This window comes from Anser anser (genome assembly GCF_964211835.1).
Source record: "Anser anser genome assembly, chromosome: 16".
In the NCBI taxonomy this organism is placed as follows: domain Eukaryota; kingdom Metazoa; phylum Chordata; class Aves; order Anseriformes; family Anatidae; genus Anser; species Anser anser.
The window spans coordinates 15,954,581-15,977,013 of NC_139737.1; the positions used below are offsets into that span (position 1 = coordinate 15,954,581).

General features: G+C 52.0%; 1 protein-coding gene across 6 annotated transcripts in view; it reads right to left on the reverse strand.

Moving 5' to 3' along the window:
• Nucleotides 1-22,433, reverse strand: part of DLGAP4 (DLG associated protein 4) — a 181,758-nt gene that overhangs the window by 67,505 nt on the left and 91,820 nt on the right. For 2 of the 6 annotated variants that reach the window (XM_083801693.1, XM_083801695.1), the window contains exons 3-5: nt 14,691-14,784; nt 3,635-4,676; nt 2,118-2,288 (exon numbers count right to left, since the gene is read on the reverse strand). In XM_083801693.1, the coding sequence (XP_083657819.1) occupies nt 2,118-2,288; nt 3,635-4,585 (1,122 nt within the window). In that variant the 5' untranslated portion in view covers nt 4,586-4,676; nt 14,691-14,784. Of the gene's footprint in view, nt 1-2,117; nt 2,289-2,958; nt 3,013-3,634; nt 4,677-14,690; nt 14,785-22,433 lie in introns of all 6 variants that reach the window. The other 4 variants (XM_083801696.1, XM_083801697.1, XM_083801698.1 and 1 more) reach the window with 2 other exon arrangements.

The window sequence follows — 22,433 nt, forward strand, 5'->3', positions numbered from 1 at the left end:
GGATCTGCCAGGGCTTGGGATGCAGATTCCTCTCTGCCTGGTCTTGGTGCTGCATGGTGCCCCTTGGCACAGGCACTTGACTGTCGCTTGGAGCTGGGCTCCACTGGCACCATTCTGTGCAGTACTGCTCTCCTGACCCTGTTATCATGAGCTAAGCATAAAGGGGACAGGAAAGAAGGGGCCACATGGGGGTTTCTCCCCTCCTTAAGTATGGAGCATTCCCCAGTCACCAAAACAAACGGAGCATTACCAGAAGTGAGGGAGCAGTGAAAGGGAAAATTCACCTCCTGGGCATTGGCAGGGACAGAAGAGCTCCACTGTTCACATCACTTCTGAGGGCACGGGACAGAGAGACTTGCAGAGCAAGCAGGGTTCCAGTTTGCATGTGTGACAGCTCCAACATGCAGCCCAGCCCGGCACATGCGGACATGCAGCACACATGAGCGTACCCGCTGAGGCACCCACGGAGCTGGACTCAGCACGCAGGGATGCCTGTGCCATGCAGCCAGGCTGCAATGTAAGAATGAGCTTGATGAGGGCACACTGCCGCTCCCTCCAGAGCCTATCCCTTGTGGTGTCCTGAGGGCTCCTTGTGATCTCAGGTGTGTACCCAAGAAAGAAAGCTGGAGCCCAGGCTGCCTACGTGCCTGACCTGACCTTTTGGCAGGGGGGCTCTGGGAAGGACCTGGTCAGGGTTTCCTGCCCCATGGGAGCAATCAACAGCATGTCTGACACTCAATAGGCTGCTTGCCCTGGCTTGTGAATTCATGTTTGGTGCTACTGGGGGAGTAAGGAAGCTTTGGTGGGGTCAGGGAGGCTAACCTGGATGAAGCTCTAAGCTAATGGACAGTGGTGTGACCCTGTACCCCAGGAGCACCGGGGAGGCAGGGGGCTGTGTCGCTGGAGCTGGGGCCCTTCATCCCCCTCCCCACAGCCCAGAACAGCCACAACCCCAACTGTCTCACTGCTTATTCTGGGAGATGGTTATGAGAGAGAAATACCCAGGGCATGAGCAAGGCTGAACCACAGTGTCCCCCGAAAATTCTGAGGGATGCCGTGGTGCCTGGGCAGCATGGAGCTGTCCCTCCCTTGCACACAGTGTGTGTAAATAGGGTGGGCTGCCCAGAACAGACAGCACTGCCCAGATGGGGGCCTGAGTGCCTGTGGGGCAGAGGCTGCTTGGCACTGTCTGCTCCTGCTCTCTCCTGGCCCAGGGCATCTCTTGCTCCAGCAAGCCCCTTGGGCACAGGCTGCCTGGCTGCTGGCCATGCGTGGGGCCCACCAGGAGGGGAAAACATGGGGATGGGGAGCTCAGCCTCCATCCCTCGGGAGCTGTGCTCCAGACTTTCTTCCAGGCCATTGCCTTGAGGGCTGCTCCAGAGAAAGCCCTGGGCTGAGGGACAGGGCTGCACCTGAGTGGAGCTGGGTGATCAGCTGCTCTCAGCTCCAATGACTGACTGGTTCTGGGAATGGGCCTGGAGATATGATGAGAGCCCCAATAGTCCCTGATGAGTCTGAAGCTTTCCCAGGGCTTGCAAATGGAGCAGGGGAGGTGAAAAGCTTTAGGGTCTTACCCCAGCCTGGAGACTGAGGGACCTGTCCCCATTTTGCTTCTCCTGCCCTCCCTTGGGTCAAAAGGGCATTTCTGCACCTCGGAGCCCCCAGGCGTTTCCCCCTTGAAGCAGCCCCAGCAGCAGCAGGGCTGGGTGCCCCACAGCCCCCACACACCGGGCTCTGCAAGAAGGCAGAGGCACTCAGCTCCTCGCTGCTGCAGGAGTGGGTGCTGGCAGGGGGTCTGTCCTACTCCAGAGGGACATTTCCCACACACTGTCCACCAGATATTGGAGGTGACTTCTCCACCTCCGGCTTAGGTCCCTTCTTAAGCTAAGGGCTGGATGCAGTCCGGCCTAGGCTGGCCATGAGCACCCATGATCTATTGGCTTTTGGGGGCAGGGGTACATTACGTGCATCATGTCTCCTGGACTCAGTGCCCACAGTGCTGGCTCTGTGCCCTACCCAGAGTCGTGGCGGGGGCTGCCAGCCCCATCCGATGTTCCCAGGAGGGTCAGGGAGGGGAGGGAGCTGGGCAAATCTTCCCCTCAAAACAAGATCCCTACCTGGCCGCTGCCTGCGTCGGTTGGCCCAGGGCTGAGGGGCTGGTCCCACCTCCGCAGGGGCTCGCTCGGTGGCAGCGGGGCAGCACCCGTGTCCTCCCAGCCGAGCGGTGGGGCTGCCCAGCTGCTGGCTGGGCTCACGCCACCCAGCTGTGCCCACAGCCCTCCGTCAGGCTGTCAAGAAACGGAGGCTCATTACATGGGTGGGGAACAAACCATCAGGGTGGTCTCATACCTGGGCCTGGCCAGAGCCCGGGGAGTGAGTGAGCACTGGGCAGAGGCTGCGGGGTCTTGGCACCCGGGGCCATCTGTGCTGGGCTCATGCAGAAGGGGTCTGTGGCTTTTTAAACTTCTAAGTGAAAGGAGGGAGCAAAGAAAAAGAAACCAGGCCGAGGACATGTCTCTGACAACATACCCAATGCAATAACTCCCACCACAATTTGATTTGCAGCAGTGGCCAGCAAGATATCAGAAGCAGTGTGTGCTTCAATAATTCATGGCTCTTTAAAGCCCCTAAGCCTGCTGGCCACAGCCAGGGGAGCTGATGACACCTTTGCATTAGAAAAGTATGCTGGAGGTTTACATTAGGTAGCCCATTCAATCATCCTGTCCCCTGCCTTCCCCCATCCAGGCCTGGCTTATTTATCTTCATTCCTATCTCCCAGGCCTGGGTTCTTCAGGTGCAGCTTTTTGGACTGCCCAGTGACCATGGGGCTCTTGCGGCCCTCAGCGTTAGCCATGCAGGCCCTGCCATGCAAGCCGGGCGGCTGGCGCTGCCCTCTTCACCCCCAGCCCTGGGGTAAGCAGCAAAGGGAGCTGAGCCCCGCTGCGCTGCAGGTCCTACCAGCACTCCAGGGAAACTCTGTGGAGCGGGACTGATGGGGCATGCTGGCACATCCTTGCGACGCATGGATATAAGGGGTTAACATCAGTTATTACTGGCATCCTTCATGGGATGGTGGCAATGCTTGGCTGGAGGCCGTGCAGTGCAGCGGCCCCTTGGTGTGCCTGGCTGCCTGGGCACCCCACAGAAGCAGCTGCCTGAGCACTGGGTTTGCCCCAGCCACGATGGCTGCAGGGTCTGAGTGGGCAGCAGGGCACGCTCGGTGCGTGGGGTTCTCCCGGCAACCTGGGGTCACAGCAGAGGGCACTGAGGCTGCAGCGGGGTGGGGAGCAGGGGGCTGGCAGGCCACCCTTGTTGTGGGCGCTGCGTCTCCTGACCACACTGCTGTGGCCCAGCACAGAGGCTGGTGGAATCCTGGAGCAGCCCGACCCTGACAGTGCCGTGTCCCCATGGAAGATGCGGTGGTCTGTCCCTGGGCATAGCTGGGGCCTGGGTGACTTTACCCTTGCCATGTCCCCCTAGCCCTCTCCTGGCAATGCGACTTGAGGTGGCCGCTGAACCATCTGGAGTTGTTTGATAAGTTCTGCCAGGCAATAGGGTGCCCACTGAGAGGGTGTCCCCTGCTCTCCTGCACTGTCCCCTCATGGAGCATGCCATAACCCCCCGCTGCACCCACCTGCAGGTAGTGGTAGGCCAAGTCTTGATGGCAGGACTTGGATTTCAGCAAGGCTTTGTCAATCGTGGCTGAGGCCTTCTGGCACACTTCCCGGGCATGGCTGAGTGTCAGCGTGGACCAGGAACCCCTCTTAATGTAGTTGGAGTCGTTGTTGATGGGGATATTGGTGCAAGGGGTGACCTTGAGGTCATTATTGCTCTTGGAGGATTTCAGCATGTGCTCGCTGATGGTGTTGTAAGCATGCATGAAATACTTCGGCTGGCTGTGGTCCGGCTGCCGGCCCAGTGTCATGAGGCCCATGGGGTTGCGATAGCTGCAGGTGTCACTGTCTAAGTTGTCATCTGAGCTCCACCAGCCTGATATGTTGGATCTGGTCCTGCGCTTGGGCTCAGATGTCTTCGCTCGGTCTTTGCTCTTGCTCCTCCGGTTTTGCTTGGGGTCATCAGCCCCTTTCTTGCCATTCACATTGCCTTTGGTGGGGCCCTCCAGAGACTGGGACTTGGCAAACAGTTTCTGGACAGAGTGGACAAGGTGCCGGATCCGCCCAGGGCTTTCACTCCGGTGTTTTGCATCACTCCTCTGAAACTGGAGGGTGCTGAAGCCATCTCTGTGGATGGGCAACTGCTTCTCAAACTGATCGAGGAGGTTTGCAGGCAGGCGGTTGATTTTAGTGGCTTGGGCATGGCTCGGAAAAGGGTTCTCATCTGGGACCTCAAAGTGGGAGTTGTAATGGATGCGGGGGAAAGTGCTGCTGTTGGAGATCTGGTTGTTGAGTGGAAGGAGACAGTCTCCATGGAGGGTATTCTGGGCTGGGAACCGGGGGTCCATGGTGAAGGAGTCAGTGGGGCTGAGGAGATAAGGGTTCCTGTCCTGGGGGGCATAAAGAGAGTCTTGAGGGGAGTCCAGGTTATCGGAGAGGTGGCGGCTTCTATTATCTCCTAAGCCCTTCATGATCCCAGCGTTTTCTAGAGCATTGCTCAGGGATGGTGCAGCAGAGCCCTTGCACAAGTGCTGACCCTGCTCCCCGCAGAATCCTCTGCACCTGGAGGAAGAAGAGAGATGCTCAGAGGGTGCTGAGAAGCTCTGCAGCCCACTGCTCACCGGGGCAACCTTACCAGGGCTGTACCAGCTCTAAAAGCAAGTGCCTCAAGGTTAAGGGATGAAGGAGAGAAGCAGGATAGGAGAGAGATCACACAGCAGGAGGGAAGGAGAAGGGGCATGAGAACCAGGGACTGGAGAGAACAGGGTACAGAAGTGGAGCACAGTAAGGATTATTTCTTTTTAGTTGCATTTTAAGTGCTTGTGGGTCCCAGGGCTCATCCACAGGCTGCTTAAATAATGCTGCTGCTATTTTTCTGGTCTCTGCACATGTTTATTTAATAAAGTCCCTTCCCCGGCCAGCATAACAAAAGATAGCAGGGCTACTGCCAGCAAATCACTGCTCCTGTCCCATTGGTTCACAGGGGCTGGAGGAAATTCTGCTGTCAAACACTGCACATAGGCCTTGCCTGAGCCAAGGGAAGCTAGGAGCTGAGCATCCGGTCTGCTGCATTATGTTTTGTGTTTCGGTGGTTACTGGATCTCTGAAGGGAGCTGGCAGTCCTGCTCTGTGCTGCTTGCAGCTGCACTAATGTGATACGATGTCAAACGTCTCCTCTCAGACAAGCACTGGTGTTTATGGCATGTTTTACCCCAGAGGAAAATGTTTCAGTAGCTATGATGAGAGCAGAGGTGTTTTTGAACACTCTGAGCCTGACCTGAGAAGCTGTTTGCTGCTCAGTTGATCTTTTCTGCCCTGCTGACTTGCTCCTGGGGGAGCAGTGCCACTCTTGCTCTGCCACAGCAAGAGGCTGAGGCTGGTTCTCCATGGTCCATGCAGCAGGTACAGGCATCCCTGCGGCGTGGTGAAGGGGACAGACTAATTTGTTTGGGGAGGGGAGCACCCAGGTGCACTGACTCTGTCCTGCTTGACTCAGAGGAATCCCCATCTATGCTGGTTTATACAGGGAGAAAAGACAAAGTTTTAAACTTTCAGTTTAAAGAGAGTCAATGAACATACGGATAAGCCAAGCTGATCAATCAATTAGTTGATTTTCTGTATTTAAAACCGCTTTGAAATCATGTAGTGTATAAGCTAATTCTTATTCCCTTAGACATTTTAGTTTAGTTTCTTGTTTTTGACTGAATGCAGTTTGAAGATGACTAGCAAACACTGAAGCATATTATGGGTGTAAAAATTCTGAGAAATGGGTTCCTAGCTTACTTTTGCAAAATCCAGGGTGCCAAAACATCTAAATATAGCTGAATGGCTCTTCCTTGGTGAGATGAAGTGGCTGCCCTGGGAGCTGGGAGGATGGGGGTCTGTGCAGATGAGCCATTTGCCAACCCTGTGTTGAGCCAATGTTCCTCAACATGCACCTGGAAGGGGAAATCATGCTTGGACCCTCAGAGCCCCCAGGGAGCTTGTCAGAGAAAAAAAGCATTATTTGCTTATTCCTCAAGAAGCCAGTCAGATAATGGCGTGTCCCTGTGAGAAGCAGAACTGTTAGAAGGGAGGGCTGGTAGTCCGTGCTGGTGGCTTCTCCCTCGTCAGCTGCAAACTGTGCTCGAGTCTTCTGGAGGAACCTGGCCTCCCAGCTAGGACTGAGATAGTGTGGGGAAGAGTCAGCAAACACTGACGGATCATAGGAATTGACAGTCTTGTTTTCCTTCCTCACACAGAAAAATGCATTAATGATGAAAAGCAGATGGGGCTTTAAAAATTTTTTTGGAAAAAAAAAAAGTCAGAAGTGTCATGTATTCTATAGCTTGCTGGGTTTGAAAATGTGATTGAAAAGTCTCTGCCCAGCTCTATCACTCCCATCGGGCTGGCAAGGGCTGCGTCTTTTTAAAGCAGTGGTTTGTGGACAGCAGCCTGGGCTCTGCTCTGATGTGGAGACCACCATCCCTTGTCCCACAAATGCTGCTCCCTGGGGTCCTGCCAGCCTCTCACAGCAGAATTCAGCAGCGTCCACTTCTAGGCAATGCAGCGTTGGTCCATGTGAACTTGTGGCCTGCACTATTTGTGTCCCCAAGGGATCTGGTGGCACTGCCCAAGGCTCAGTCTGTCCTGCCCTACCTCTCCTGAAGGCCACATGGAGAAGTTGCCCCATGGGGTGGGTCCTCATGAACTGCTACTGACCTGGGATTGAGTTTTCCCCCTGCACCTCCCTCGCAGCCCTGTGCCCTGCTGTGTGGCCTGGACTTTGGGTGGTGGGGGCAGGATGGTCTGACCCTCAGGCCTCCACCACATGGAAGGTGCCCGTGTGTCTTGGGTTTGAGGACATGGCTGTTATCCTAGGCTGACCTAGGGGAACTTTCACACCAAACCCACCTTTCTCACCATAACACACCATGAAACATCAGCCTCGGTTGGTGTCCTGCTGCTCATGGGCCATCTGTGGGTACCATCCTCTTTCTTCCCTGTTGTGCTCCTGGGCAGCTGAGTGCAGCAGCCTCTCTGGAGTCCCTCGCCCGTGGGACAACACAGTGAGCCAGTGGAGCAGCAGAGGGGCTGGCTGGAGGAGTGCCCTAGAAGAGACACTCACGCATGTACCAGGCAGCCCTGCTCCCACTTTGTGCAAGCTGGCATCAGTGCAGTGAAAAACAGGATGTGACAAAGCCATGGGATATGTTCCCAGAGGAAATGCTCACTGTTTCTGAGAAGCCACGCATTTGATCTCTGGACAGAAGAGAAGGACAAGGTATAGCTGGCTCTAGCCAAAGCCAGCTGCCAGGTCTTCAAAATTTCAGTTGGCCATGAACGGACAGACTCAACACTGCCTGACTTGGAGGGGAAGCCCTGCAGGCAGCAGGGAGCCCAAATCCTCTTGGAATGCCAGCAAGACCTGCCCGAGCTTAGTTCTGCCCACCATGGCCTCTTTCTCTTCTTTTTCCCTTCCTTCTGTTCTCCAGGTCTAGACTCCTGGCAAGGTCTTTCACTCTGGCACAGCCACACGTGGACATCCCAGCTCTGGTGGTCACTGTGCCACATTACTCTGTGGGAGTCAGACACTCCCTCAGGAGACAACACAGCTGCCGATTTTATTACATTGGGATGTCCCTGGATATTGATAATAAATATGTATTTTCCTACAAAGGGCAGTCAATATTTGAAGCAGAAATCTCCCAGGCAGTCCTGAGAAAGACTTCAGCCCAGTGCCTGCTTCAACATAAAGCACATCAGCATCACTGCTTTAGTATTCCCTGGGCACTGGGCTCCAAAATAAAGTAAAAATGCCCCTAGGATTAAAAATAAATAGGGAAATGAAATGAAATAAATTACGTGAAAATAAATGAAATACAATGAAAGCCTGACTTATAAGGGAAAAAAAGTGGGGCCAAGGGCTGGCCTGGCTTGGGGAAGGCTCAAGAAGCACAGGGGCGGGGAGGTAGGACTGAGGGGCTATGGGGACAAGTGGGCAGGGAGGAAAAGTGAAGTTTGTGCAAGGGGCTGGGAGGATGGAAGCAGAAGGGATAGGGGGAAAGGAGGTGGGTGGGCATGGAGCAGGGGAGGACAGGGAGCGCCCTTTCTCCCAGGCTGCTGTGCTCTTGCCAAGGGTGGACGCTTGCTTCTGTATGGCAGAGAGTTTATAATCCCTTTTTCCTCCTTTGGCCTCCTGCAAGGATGCCAACCAGTCCTCATCCTGTCCTGCTTGCTGTGGGCATCCCCTCACTTGATTGCCAGCTGCTGTGTGGGATGCAGCCTCAATGCTGGGCATATGTGGGTCAAGGCAGGTGGGGCTGGTGGGGTGGTCATGGCTTTTCAGCTGCTGGCACCCACCTCACGGTGGCTGTCGCATCCTCTGTGAGCTGGTTTCTCTTTATGATGAATTAAACTCTTTTCATTACAGTTCCCCTCTGCATCCCTTGGCAGCTCCTCAGGAGATGGTGTTGGGGAAGGAACAAAACCAAGCCTCTTCCACACTTTTTTTTTTATTTTTTTTAGTTTGGAGAGATGAAATATTTGAAATTTGATTTTGAAATTACATCTCCCAAATCCATGACTCTGAAGCTCACAAACTGAGCAAGAGGAAGGAATATAGGGACACTGTCAGAGTATGCAGGGATGTGACAGGGAAGGCCAAGGCCCATTTAGAATTAGATTTGGCAAGAGTGGTGTCCCCTGTCAGCTGTCCGGTGCCCTGCCATTTCACCCCCACGCCAGACCACAGTCTAGCAGGGGAAGGCCCTGCTTAGGAGATGCTCATAGCAGGGGTTTGCCAGAGCATGGAGTGGATGCATCCCTGAGCCCAGGGGAGGGGGCTGCTTTTGCTGTGTGGCCCCTTTACCTTCTTTCCCCTCAGCCTGTGTTCTCATGGAATCACAGAATATCCTGAGTTGGAAAGGACCCACAAGGATCATTGAGTCCAACTCCTGGCTCCACACAGGTCTACCCAAAAATTCAGACCATATGACCAAGAGCATAGTCCAAATGCTTCTTGAACTCTGTCAGGCTTGGTGCTGTGACTACATCCCTGGGTAGCCTGTCCCAGTGCGCAACCACCCTTGTGGCGAAGAACCTTTCCCTGATATCCAGCCTGAACCTCCCCTGTCGCAGCTTGACTCCATTCTCTGGGTCCCTCTTCCCGCTAGCTCTGCTGATGCTTGGAGGTCCCTGAGGTGCAGCAGATGACCTGAGCTGATTTATGGCAGTTTTATATGTCCCAAGCCACTCCAAACCCCAACTGGAGTCACCCTCCTCTTGGGCACAATTTACGACAGCAGCACTGGGACTGCTGCTTGCAGGCTCAGGCTGCACTGAATCACCTACAGCAGCATATCCTGCAAAATACACCTGCAGCTCCCAAGACTAAATAGCATATGAGATCTCAAACAAGGCAGATGATAGCCTTGCCTGAAGAAGCTTCCTGCTTAGCAGGGAGTCCTCTCCTCCCCTGGCAGGGAGCTGCCAACCTCTCCCTCCTGTAGGGCCCACAGCTGCTGCATGCTGTGTGGGAGACGGGGCTGGTCCAGGGTCTGCTGAAGCTGTTGGGAGATGGTTCACTCCACTCCAGGAAGACCGAATCACGTCTTCATTGTGAGCTGAAAATCTTCCATTGTTGTAAGAGATACTTCGCTGAGTGCAAATATTTGCTTTTCAGTCTCTTTTTAAAAGGAAAGAGATTAGGTTGGCCTGAACTCTGGACAGAGCAGGAGATCTAAAAGGAACTGGATGGAGAAGAGGAGCCAGCTGCAATGCAGTGCATATACTAGTAAAGCACAGTTTTCCCAGCTGTTTATCTTGTTCTCACTCTCACATGCCTGCCCAGCTTCTGGCTGTCCATCCACCCAGTCACCCAGCCCAGCAGCCAGGCAGCGTTTGGTGAATTACTCTGACATAAGTCCTTGCAATTATGGTTTGTAACTCCTGGCAGAAAGTGTGAGAGAGATCTGTCAAAACGTCACACAGGACAGAAGTCCAATGAGCTGTTTTCAAGATGTCTGTCTCTCCGTGCAGTCCTGTAAACCCTCTGAAGTTACTTCTGTCCAGCCAGGATCTCTCTAGTGGCAGCTCCAGCCTGTGATGTCTTGTCCTGTCCCCTCTCCACATGGAGAACAGATCTCTTTTCTCCCTCCCATCCTTGGAGACAAACTGCATGTCCTTTGGGAGGTACCCCCACCAGACTGTGCACTATGTCCTCAAGAGGGCAGCTGCCCAGGAGATGCTGACCAGTTTCATTTCCATCTCCCCGTAGAAATTCTTCCTGCATTGCCCTGACATGGTGAGGGCAGCAGAAGGTGCTTGTCCTGCCAGAGGACCACTGGAGGCTCCATGGAGGCTGCTACTTGCCCATTCTGAACAGGCTTGAACCCCAAGACGTGGAGCAACAAAGCCTGGGAGGCCCCTCTGCTCTCTGACCTGCTTCTGTGCTGGGACTCTGCACTGTGAGGGGCTTGGGCAGACCAGCTCTCACTTCCCACCATGCTTGCATTGTAACTTCTGGGGGGAAGCCAGGAAAAACTACCATTTTTCTCATGTCTCTGGATTCCTGCTGGCCAAATTCCCAACTTGAATTCTACAAACTCACCTTAAGAGTGGACAGTGAATACTGCAGTGTGCCCCCAGCAGTAGAGCAGGGTTGTTGAGATATGTATGTATTTAAAAACTAAACAGGGTGTGTGTTACCTGGGCTGTTTTGAGCATAACACTTTGTAATGCCTGTTTGGAGGCACTGCATGAGCTAGTTACAGACTTCTGCTGCTTGTGCATGAATGTTGGGAGTGGACCATGAGGACAAACACATCTGCGGGGCTGCGGATTGTGTGTGTGTGTGCTGCAGCCAGTGATGTGTCTGGTGGAGAGCCACGTGCAGGGCTCGGGCTTGCCCTGCCAGGTACTAGAGGTAGCCTAGAAGGAGGCCAGCTGTACCTCTGCAGCTTCTACAGCATGAGGGACTGCAATCTGCATGCGGGTGCTTCTGCTCCTGTAGACGCTGTAGAGCTGCAGGGATGGATGTGTTTCACCTCCTGCCTGCCAGCGGTAGGTGCAGGCTCTGTGCTGCCTTCCTCCCTTTTACCATGCCCTTGGCACACACCCTCCATGCAAGAAGTTAATGTCCTCTCCCTGGCCACCCTCATCTGCAAACACAGCCGTGGCTGCCCTGCCTGAGAGGTGCCTTGAAGAGGCACGTGAAGAGCTACATAATCACAACTGAAAGCATAATTCCTCTCCTCCCTCACTTCCCTCTCTTTTCTGCCTCCCCCTCACAGCTTAGCCATGCTTTCCCTGCAGTTCCCATCTCTCCTCCAGGTCAGCTCACAATCATGGTGAATTATAGCAGCAGAGCTTTCCAACAGCTTCTAAGTTTGCTCCCTGTGGAAACACCAAAGCTGTGCCTCCACCCCACATGCCAGCCCAGGGGCCTTTGTCCTTGCTAAGCAGAAGGAGGAACCTACTATGGTGGATATCTCCTAGGACAGCTCAGCTCTCTCATCCTAACCTCTGACATATCGCATATTAAAACATAATGTACCACAAAATCAATGCACCAGACACCAGACTTTGGCCCAATTGGTGCCAGTGAGAAGCCAGAGAGCCTCTTGCTAGACTTCTTGGCTGGCATACTGATAAAAATCACAGGCTCATCTGTAGAAGAGACCTCTTGAGATCATAACCTTTGAAGAAGGGTTTGCCTGAGCAGGAGTGGTTGGGGAGGGACGTGTCCTGAGGCAGGGCTGTCCATGAAGGGCCAGGAGGCCATTCAGGTGCTGGTCAGAAGAGGCAGCCAGTAACATGAGGCTGCTCAGGACGTAAGTCCTCCACAGGGACCAGCCCCAGCCCTGATGGGGCTGCAGACGCCCTTGGGAGTTGACTAGTTGTGCCCTCTGCTGATCAGCTCTGCCAGGGCTCCGTGTACCATCACCGCCCACGTAAACCTCGGCCCAGCCATCCAAGCTGGCTGCAAACACATGGGTGGCTTTTATATATAGCAACCTAGCAGCATGCTAATAACTAGCTAGATAAGGAATAAATGATTTGCAACCTGCACAAGAAAAATGACTCCCCGCACCCTACCTCAAGAAGCTTAAAATTGTATACTGTGGTGTGGGTGACGTTGGTCTGCCTACACGCATGATTTCAAATGTTCCCTGAATTAGCAGGAACACTTCATGTGGCATTCAGCGAGGGGGGCCGCCAGCTTCCAGGGCGTTGCATTAATGATGATTCAAAGAGTTCAGAATCTAATCGCAGGGGATAAAAATAACCAATTTCTACTTAGAGCTATTCATTATACATCAGACCTTCCTCCAGGCTCCTTCTACTTGTTGTTCCTCCCATGGCAGTTTCCCAGTGCTGCCAGGGATCTTCCTTCCAGTGGACTGAGGTCCAAGCAGTGCTGCCTGCTGTGGACCACTACCGGGAGCTTAAGCCAGGGTCTCCCAGGGAGCCCCCCCAGGGCTAATGTCACACTGAGATGTGTGACAGCATTGCCAGGAGCCGAGGCTCGCCCACCCTTCCCCCTCACTCTGTACAGCAAGGGAGCAGGACAGGGGGTTCCTGCAAGTGATTTAGCCCATCTGCCTGAGATACCTCCTTAGAAGGTGGGTGACCTGCTTTAGGAGGGCCAGTCTGTCCCACTGCTTGAAGGTGTCCTGCTGGGCTTGCCCAGCCCATCTAAACATCCACCTCCCAGGCAGCTACAGATAGATGAAGCAAATCCCAGCATGGCTATGCTGGTGTTCAAGACCAAAAAAGCATGCAGCACTGACCTCTCAAAACTACTGAGTCCTGTATCACCACTGGAGGGACCTACTCACATCCTACTTGACAACAGAACGAGTATTTTGTGTCCATGTAAAGAAGAATCTGCATACAGCTCCCAGGGTCTTGTGGTAGATAAACAGTGTGCTCCAGCAGCCCTGGGAGCTGCCATCTCCTTGCTCTCTGGGGAAAGGGGGACTGTCTTCTGGGACTGACTGATGCCCACTGTGGTGATGGGGAGGGACAGGATGTGGCTGGAGACATCCCAAAACAGACAGTACATAACTGTTTTCCTTGTATGCTAGACACATTTTTTTTTTTTGTATCAGCACAACCAATTTCGGTGAAAATCAGTAACTGCAATATGACAAAGATTTTTGACTTCAGATGTTGACTAATCTGGAGGAGCAGATGAGCCCTAGAGAGAGAGAACTTATTTTCATGCAAATGTCACTGGTAATATAATCAACTCTCAAGGGAACAAAAACCCAGAAACTTTACAACCTATTTGATTGTCCCTAAATAGAAGTTTCTCAAAATTCTCCAGGAGATGGGATCTGCTCTGAAGAAAGAGATGCAAAACATTAAGTAGGACGAATAGACAAAAAAAAGGAAAGATAAGAAAGGGAGAGTTTTTAGGAAGAAGGCAGGAGAGCTGATGAGATGGAGCAGAAGGACCAGGGAAGTCAGCGAGGGTCATTGTGGTTTGAAACCTAGCTGCAGGTCTGTGCTCTCTTACAAGGCACCCTGGGCACATGGTGGTGCATGCTGTGGCTTGTCTGGAAGAGCAGCTAATAAGACTGCTTGGGAAAAAAAAGATTTTTTCTGTTCAGTGCTGTTCAAGAGGCCTGGAGGTGTGTGTGTGTGTTTGCAAAGCCCTCCATGGAGCAGGCAGAGAACGAAGAGCAGTTTACACGTCTGCCTTTGACCTTACAGAGTATGCTGCTGCTCCTGGGGATGGAGGTTTTCTATGCTTGCAGTGAAAATTTGTGACACAGTAGAAGGAGGCCACTCTGCATGGCTGGTTGTGCCACCACCTTGCTGTGGACTTCCAGCCAGATCCTCCTGTCTCTCTGTGCTGCCAAAGTGAGCAGCAGCCCAAGCCTAGCATATTGAGGACTACGTAGATGATGAGGAGGTGGGGGTAGCTAGGAGGACAGGGCCAGGCTTTTTACCCTATGTTATTTGTGGCACAGCAGTAACAGGGTGCTCTGAATGGTGTTGGCTGTTGCTGTGTTGCTGCTGCACCACCAGATCTCTGAAGCTTGCAAGGATGTTGCTTGGTTCCAGGGCAGACGTTCCCGTTACCTGAATGCCTGGATGAAGCTAGGTGGGTCTTAATGCCAGCATGAGCAATGCAGGATGGAGATGCTCTCTGGCACTGGATTTGCTCTGTGCCCGAGACAAAGCAGCTCATGGTGCCTGAGGGTCCTGGGGCAAGGGGAAGCAGGTGGAAAACTCAGCAGCTCCCTCTGCCATTCTTCCCAGAGAACACACTGAAACTCATCTGCAGCATCCTGCATGCTCAAAGCTGCGGGAGTACTTCCTTTGTCTCAAACTAGGTCAGCGTGGAGGCGTGATGTTACTATAGCAATCAGTATTAGATTTCATAACTTTCATAACTAGCGATGGGTGTGTTGCAGGATTCACTACTAGATGGAGGGAAGGTTGTTACTGAAATGCCCTCTTCAGCTTCCCTTCCCCAGCCTCCTTCTCCCTCCCCCCCACCGCCTCTTGAACCACATGCACAGAGCTGCCCTCCCACCAGCTATTTCTGAAGAGCCCCACAGCCAGCCCTGGGCCATGCCGTACCTCTCACAGCTTGCTGGGTTTCAGGACTAGGCCAGATTCAGCATCCTATGCACCGTGTTCCTCTCTGGGCTCCGGAGTTGTCCCTCATGAAGACCTGCCAGGCAAAGAGAAAAGGGAAAATGTCCTCAGGTCACAGAGCACAACAGTGCTTCCCTGCCAAATGTCCCAGATGTAAAATCGCTGCAACTCTGATTGACACACAGGTTGTCTTCATTAAGTTTCAGCAAAGGCACAAGGGAAATGCTATAAAGCATCCTACATAGAGAGGCAAATGTGATGCCTGTGGTGGGAAGATATGGAAGTGAGTCCCATGTCCCTCTGCATCACACATGGAGTGAAAGGATGGACTGGAAATCAGCCGGGTGGGGAAGAGACTGTGCAGGCCTGGGGGCACAGGGCTGGGGTGAGCCCCTTTGTGGGAAGGTGCTCTTTGACTTTTCTTCCCTTGTTCCTCTGTCTTGAAATAATCCCTCAAGGACTCCCCTTGCTGCCTATGGCTCTATCTTTGTTTCTTAGCCATGCCAGGATCTTACCGTCCTGAGCAGGGACGGTTCTGCAGCCCCCTGTGCCTCATCCTTTGGGCTCCTCACTTTGCTCTGAGTCCTCAGAGAACATAGTCTGGAACAGAAGGAAGTCTGGTCCTGGGGGTAAACACCTTCCCCGTAGTGGCCAGCCACCTTTGGTGTGTTTAGCTATACCCCTGTCAAAATCTGCATCTTACTTTCATTTATCAATACTCATTAAACTTCTGCTTGAGCAGACCACATTGTAAATCTCTCCCATCTGGTCACTAGGTGCTACTGTATTTCAGCTAAAATGTTGTGGTTCTTCCCTTATTGTCATTCACCATCAGCTACACTGCAACCAATTGAAAAAAGTACTCCCTGTAAGGAAAGTAGATAAAAGAAAAAATAAATACAGGGAAAAAATAGCTATGTTTCTTAGCGTTCTCTAAAACTTATGCATCACAACACAGAGCACAGCTTGCATTATTTTATTAGTTAGATTAAATATTATTTGGGTTTTATGTCTATTAATTTCCAAGGGGTGTGTGTGTATGTGTGTGTTTTCTGCTAGGATAATCTGGGGCGTTCAGCCTTTCACTGCTGAGAAGCAAGGGACGGGAACAGCGTAGTAACTCAGCCTGAGGAGTCAGCCTTCCTCTGCTGGTAGTTCTCTTCATTGGACCAAAGAGCCCTTTGGGTCTTGAAAGGCTAGGTAAGATGGACAGACAGATACAGCACAGGTAGAAGTATTTGGTGTTCAAGAGGTGTTCAGAGACTCTCAATGGGTATCCCAACAGACAGAAGAATGGAAAGCCTAGAAAGATCAGAAGACTGCCCTCTTAAGTCTGGTACAAGCCCTCTTCCACTTCCCACCAGTTCTGTACCACTTGAACTCCAATGCTGCTGAGGAAGTGGCTAAAGGAAAACCACATGCCCTAGGAGAGCCAAGCAAGAGACAGCTGTTGTTTAGACAAGGCAGTTGTGTCCTTCCCCAGAGTGCTGCTGGTGAGTAATTACTCAGCTGTGAAATCTAGAGACAGAAACTCTATCCAGCAGCCTCAGAAAATGTGCTTCCCCCTAACCAAGGAGGCCTTTATTGTGGAGGCATCAGCTGTTGAAGACAAGGGACAATTCCACATTGCAAGCTCAGACATTCCTGAGCTCAGAGATGTGAAAGAGGCTGCAAGTTGCTGCTCACAGGCCACTGCTCCCAGCACTAAATATAGAGCTCTGTGCATGTGATAAGACTAGGTATGACAGGTCTGGTTGCTGCAGATGGCCATGCAGCAGTAATTGCATTGACACCATCTAGCATTTTCACAGCTCTCCCCACATGACAAGTTGGGTTACCTTTGAGCCAGTAACCCAGACATGCAGGGACTGCAGCAGCCATTAGCACAGACGGTATATGTGCCCAGTGCTACCCGCAGCCACCCACAGCACCAGCATCTTGCCCTCCTGCTCTAATGCCACCAGTGCTGTTACAAAGGGTAACACTATATGTCACTATAGCCACCAACGTCCATCATGAAAGTCACCAGTGTCTGCTAGCAATGCTCTCAGCATCCCTCCGGCGTGCCCAGGTATTCACCCCTACTGCCCAGCATCCTGTATCACCACCAGTACCTCCTTGTGCTGCAAGTATCTGCTCCCAGTAGCACCATAACACCATCAACCATCACCTCTGTGTCTGCCACCAGCACTGTCAGCGTATCCTGGGGTACTTCTGGAGACGGTGATGGTCCTGCAGCCCCTTGCCACAGAGTGGCTGTGATGGGTGGGAAGAGCAGCGCCTGAGCTCCAGGCCTCCACTCACCTTGCAGGTTTCTCAAAACAAAAGGTGAAACTCTGGAGGAAGTAGTCTTTTTTTTTTTTTCATTTCTTTTTTTTTTCTTTTCTTTTTTTTTTTTTCTGTAATACTGCTTTTGTCTTTGTATGTTACTGTGGCACTGAGCAAGCAGTGCTATAATTACCTTTAATTAATATCAACATCAACGCCCCAAGGAAATGCAAATGAACCACTGTGCCACCAGCACAATTACATTATGTTAACCACCAGACATCCATGTCCATCATCCCCATCTTTCTCCTGTTCTCAGGAGCAGCTCGATCACCACCTCATGGCTGCTGCATGGAGGGGGTGAGATTGGAGACGTGTGTGGAAGGACACCTATGAGAGGTGGTGTGACCTCAGGCAAGTGGTTTGCAGAGTGAGGGGAAAGGTGGGGAGCTGGGGGCACGTTGGGGCCCTTGAGCTTCCAGGCACTGAAGGCACAGGAGGCTGCTGACATGGTCTGTATGCTCCCACGTTGTTTTCTCAGAGCTGCCCTGTTGACAGACTGATTTTTCTCCCCCACGTGGTTTGAGACACTTTCGGTGACCTAGGGCCTCAGATGTTCTGCAGCCAAACCTCATTGGCGAAACCTGGTCACCTCCTGGGCTTTGCTGGACTCCAGTCCTCCTGCCAGCCCCCTTCCAGGGCTGCCCTAACTTCTTCCCATCCAGCGTCACCCTCACAGCAGTGCCTGCACCAAGACAGAGCAAATAAGTCTGGTGTTGCTGTCTAGAGCCATAAGTGTCTCCTCGGTGCAGGTATAGTCCTTCTGAGTATATGTGTGGTTTCAGGATATGCCAAATTGCCCTGAACCTGGTTCCTCCAAGACTGGAGGAACTGATCTGCTCATATTTCAGGTTGCATGTCACCTGCAGCATGATGTTTGAGACCATTTCTCTTTCAAGACCTGTTGCTGAGGCTCCGTCCTCTAAGGCTGTCAGGACTGACCACTGCAGCCTGCTTCCTCTTGTCCCTCTGCAGCCTGAGGCTGACATGTGCCCAGAGCCAAGGCAGCCTTTCCTTTGCCTGGTACTGCAAATCACCCGTGTTAGCACGGGGAAGTTTTCATATTCACCAAAGGAAGAAGGTGTGGGAGAGCAGCACCCTCCCCAGAGGGGTCTCCTCATCATTTCAGCTGCTGTGAGTAACCAGCATATGGAATGACCTTAGTACTAAGGCCTTAAAAGGGACGTAAATAAAATCAGCTCATGATTTTTGTTCCTCTGAGCATTGGTCTAGGAGAGGTGGGCCACAGCCTGCTGATCTGTACCCACATGGTCCTGTTGGCTTTAAAATGTGATTGGGGAAGACCTTGAGGAGACACTGATCTGGCTTTTGTAATCCCTGGTGTTTCCACTTCAGAGACAACCACAGGTAGGTGACAGAAAGAAGCAATCCTGTTTGACTAAAGGATCCAATTGCTTGCTGGCGACTCTGGACAAAGTTGTGAGGGTTTCAGTCATGATGGGGAGGTGGAAAGCACAGCCTTCACACAAGGTAGCACAATGCAAAGGGCAGGATGGGCTTTCCTTTTCAGCAGCCACTCCTGGGTCCACACTGTTGTAGTCACAACCTCAGCACAGCAAGACAAGCAGGGCACTGACTGCAGGCTGTCCTGGGAAGGTGCAGGAGATGCTAGGATGCAATTTTAGTGCAAATATCCTGAAGTGTTAAAGCTCTAAAACAACTCTTCAGGCTGGGTCTGTGTGAGAAAGGGAGGTCCCTCACCTCCTGCTGTGGGGGGGACTTTCTACTTCTCTTCTGAACTTGAGTCAGCCAACTGCCCCCGTCTGCTTCTTGTTAAACCTGAGACAAAATCAAGTCCTCCTGGCAGGGAACCAGCAAAGTGACCCGCCTGTGCATCTCCGTGCCCCAGCTGGACCCGTGTTGGATCTGGTAGGTTAGATAAGCTGTGAGCCTGAGAGAAGATGCTGGGAGCAGAATGCCCACGTGGCACCACAGGGACAAGGGGACTAGCAGCTCCAACACAGGGGCAATAAGAAATGGGTGAAGAGCACAGTGAGGCATGCCAGCTGCCAGCAATGGCAGGGACTGCTGAAAATGCAATGTTCCCCTCTTCCTGCTATCATCCATAACTCAAGTTCCCCCTAATACCTAGATTTACAGGCTGCACGTTCGGATATAGTCATTACAAACATCTGGTCTGCTCTCCTTTATATAATAGACCATAACATCTCTCTGTGCAATACCAGGAATAGAAATAATGAAAATAAATATATTTGTGTTCTTGTACCTTTAATCCTATAACCATTTATCTGGTTAAAACAAATAGATTGAGCTCCTTTGTGTCTCCTAGAAAGAACTATATTTCATATGAAGGATGCTTGTGGCCTGATTTGAGAGCTATCACTGCCTCACATTCAAGAAAGAAAAAAAATGATGCTGTGTATAGAGTGGAGAGCACAGATGAGATATGTCTGTTCATAAACAAAGAGATCTGTAGTCAGTGTTGAGATTGGTTTGAAACAGGTATGAATGCAAAAACCTGTGTATGAAAGCACCAGAGGAAACAATAAAGCAAGGATGGGAAGAGTGACAAAGTCCTGCTAAAGCGTGTTCCTTGCTCTGGGCCCATAAGGGCTGTGCTGTGTGAAGGTCCCTGCACAGATGATTTGTCAGCAGAAGAGTTGTGTTTGGGTCATGGGAGGAGGAAAATGAGGTTATAGCACACTGCATATGCTGTTTCTTTTCCTGCTTTCCTGACAGGAAGATACGGTGAACAAGGACACAAAGACAATACACACTATTCTTGCACAAGATTTATGGAAATTGAAGTAAGCAAGATGTTGTGGCAAAAAATCCACCCATAGTGACCATTAACTCTTAAAGGGTGACCCAAAATCCACATCACTGTTAATCAAGAGGAACCAAGAGATGTAGTGGGGACTCGACAGCAGCATTCCTTTTCTTTCTTCTCGTTTACAGATGATACTAGCAAGACCACCAGGAAAAAAATCTTGGAGCTTGTGAGATCATGACTGAGAAAGACTTAGGAGAGAATGAGTCTGAGTGACCGAAATCTGTTTCATTTGAAAGAAATACCATCTTCCCTTCCAGTAACATTCTCTTTCAAATTTTCTTTCATTAATTTACTAAATTAGCAGTGAGACAATTGGGTTCTGCTCTGCCTGACTAGAGAGAGGCCAGCAGCACTGGAGAGAAGAGCAGAGGACACGATTCCTTGTGAGTGGAGGTCACCAGTTCTTAGCGTGCAAACAGCAGAAACCAGCTCTGAGGTTCCTGGTGGAGGAACAGGAGATGGAACAAGACTGGATCCTGTCCAGTCCATGCAGTAGGATAATCATGACACCCAGCAGGGAAGAGGGATACTCCTACTGAGGTGTCCCCAGACAGGTGGCACATTCCCTCCCCAGGGCCCGGATACTCAAGGCTGGGCAGCCTTTACTTGGTGAGGAGGGTTTCATTAATCCGCACTAATGCCGCTTCTCACAGGCAACAGCTGCCCTGGGGAGCCTTTATGTCTCTGCATGATGAAGGTTCCTGTGGCAGTGCCCCGCAGGCAGCCTGAGGGAGTGAGGTTGGTCTGGTATGGCAGCAGACCAGGAGATGCTGCTCATGATGGTAGACCTTCCTCCGAGGGGATGGGGAGCAAGAAGGGCACAGGGCATCCAGTACCCAACAGGATATGAAACAATGAAGGAGAAGGGCAAGTTGGAAAGACCTCATTTAGTCTGACATCATGGTATTGAGAATAAAGTCATTCCAGACTTTAAGAGAAGAAAGAACTTGAAGAGTTCTTGAAGAGGACTTGAAGAGAAGAAATTATTTAATTGCCTTCACACTGAGGAGAAGGAGCCTGGATAATAAACTCTGCTCACATACGAGCATGAATCCAGCTAGGAGAGAAATATAATTGGAATGTTAAAATCAACAAATGTTAAAATCATCACCTTTAGGGAGGAACGAGGGTCCAAAGAGGGACATTGAATGTCACGGTGCTGGTAAGGGGCAAGGTCAGCTTTTTGAGTCATACCTACCTGTAAAGCACATGATTACGAATGGTCACAGTTCTGTTTCCTATCAGAGAAAGCAGAAGATGTATAGAACCTTTCACAACCCACCAGCTTAGGATGACTTGGGTTGGAAGGGACTCAAAAATCATCTAGTTCCAACCCCCTGAGCTTGTCTAGGTGAGCCTAGCAGCCTGCTTTGCAGGCATCTTTGTGATGTTGTAGTGGGTTTATGTGGCAAGGTTTTGGTAGCAGGGGGCCATAGGGCTGGCTTTTGCGAGAAGAATCCAGAAGCTGCCCCATGTTAGATAAGGGTCCCGCTGCTGACCAGAGCCGAGCCAATAAGCGATGTTGTTTGTGCCTCTGTGAGAGAATATTGCAAGGGAAAAAAGCTGCTGGGGAACAGCAGCTGGGAGAGTGAGGAGTGAGAAACAGCCCTGCAGACCCCAAGGTCAGTGCAGCAGGAGGCAGGAGGTGCTCCAGGCACACAGCAGCAGTTCCCCTGCGGCCTGTGGAGAGGCCCCTGGTGGAGCAGGCTGTCCCCCTGCAGCCCACGGGTCCCACACGGAGCAGATCTCCACGCTGCAGCCCGTGGAGGAGCCCCCGGTGGGGCAGGTGGATGTGGCCTGGAGGAGGCTGCGGCCCATGGAGAGCCCCCGCAGGAGCAGGCCCCGGGCCGGAGCTGCAGCCCGTGGAGAGGAGCCCACGCAGGAGCAGGGGGTCTGGGGGGAGCTGCCGCCCGTGGGGGACCCGTGCTGGAGCAGTTTGCTCCTGGGGGATGGACCCCGTGGTACGGAGCCATGTGGGAGCAGTTCCTGAAGAGCTGCTGCCTGTGGTCAGCCCCCGCAGGCTCAGTTTGGGAAGGACGGCATCCCGTGGGAGGGACCCCACGGGGGGCAGGGGCAGCGAGTGACTGAGAAGGAGCAGCGGAGACGAAGCGCTATGGACTGCCTGCAGCCCCCATTCCCCCATTCCCCTGCAGGAGGTGGAAGAGGGTGGATGGGGGGAAGGCGTTTTTGGTTTGTTTTCTTTGTCTCTCACTTCTCTAGCTTGTTACTAATAGGTAATTTTTTTTTTATCTCCCTATGCTGAGTCTGTTTTGCCCGTGATGCTGCCCACCTGAGTAAAATCACCGCAGATATGCATGGAAAACAGGTTGCCTTGGTATGAGGAACTTAACTGGAGTGACCTGTGCTGAGAACTGTATCCTAGTATGACCCTCCAAGATGGACTTGAGGGCCGTGGTGACTCAGCAGCTGGACTCAAGACATCTGTACAAAATGATCATTAAAATGCACTCTGCCTTGATGCGTGAAGGACACTGTAGTAGCAGGACCTGTGTGTGGCACAGATGGTATCTTACTGGAAAAGAGGGTCCTTTTATAGCAGGTTGGTATCTGGAAGGATGTTG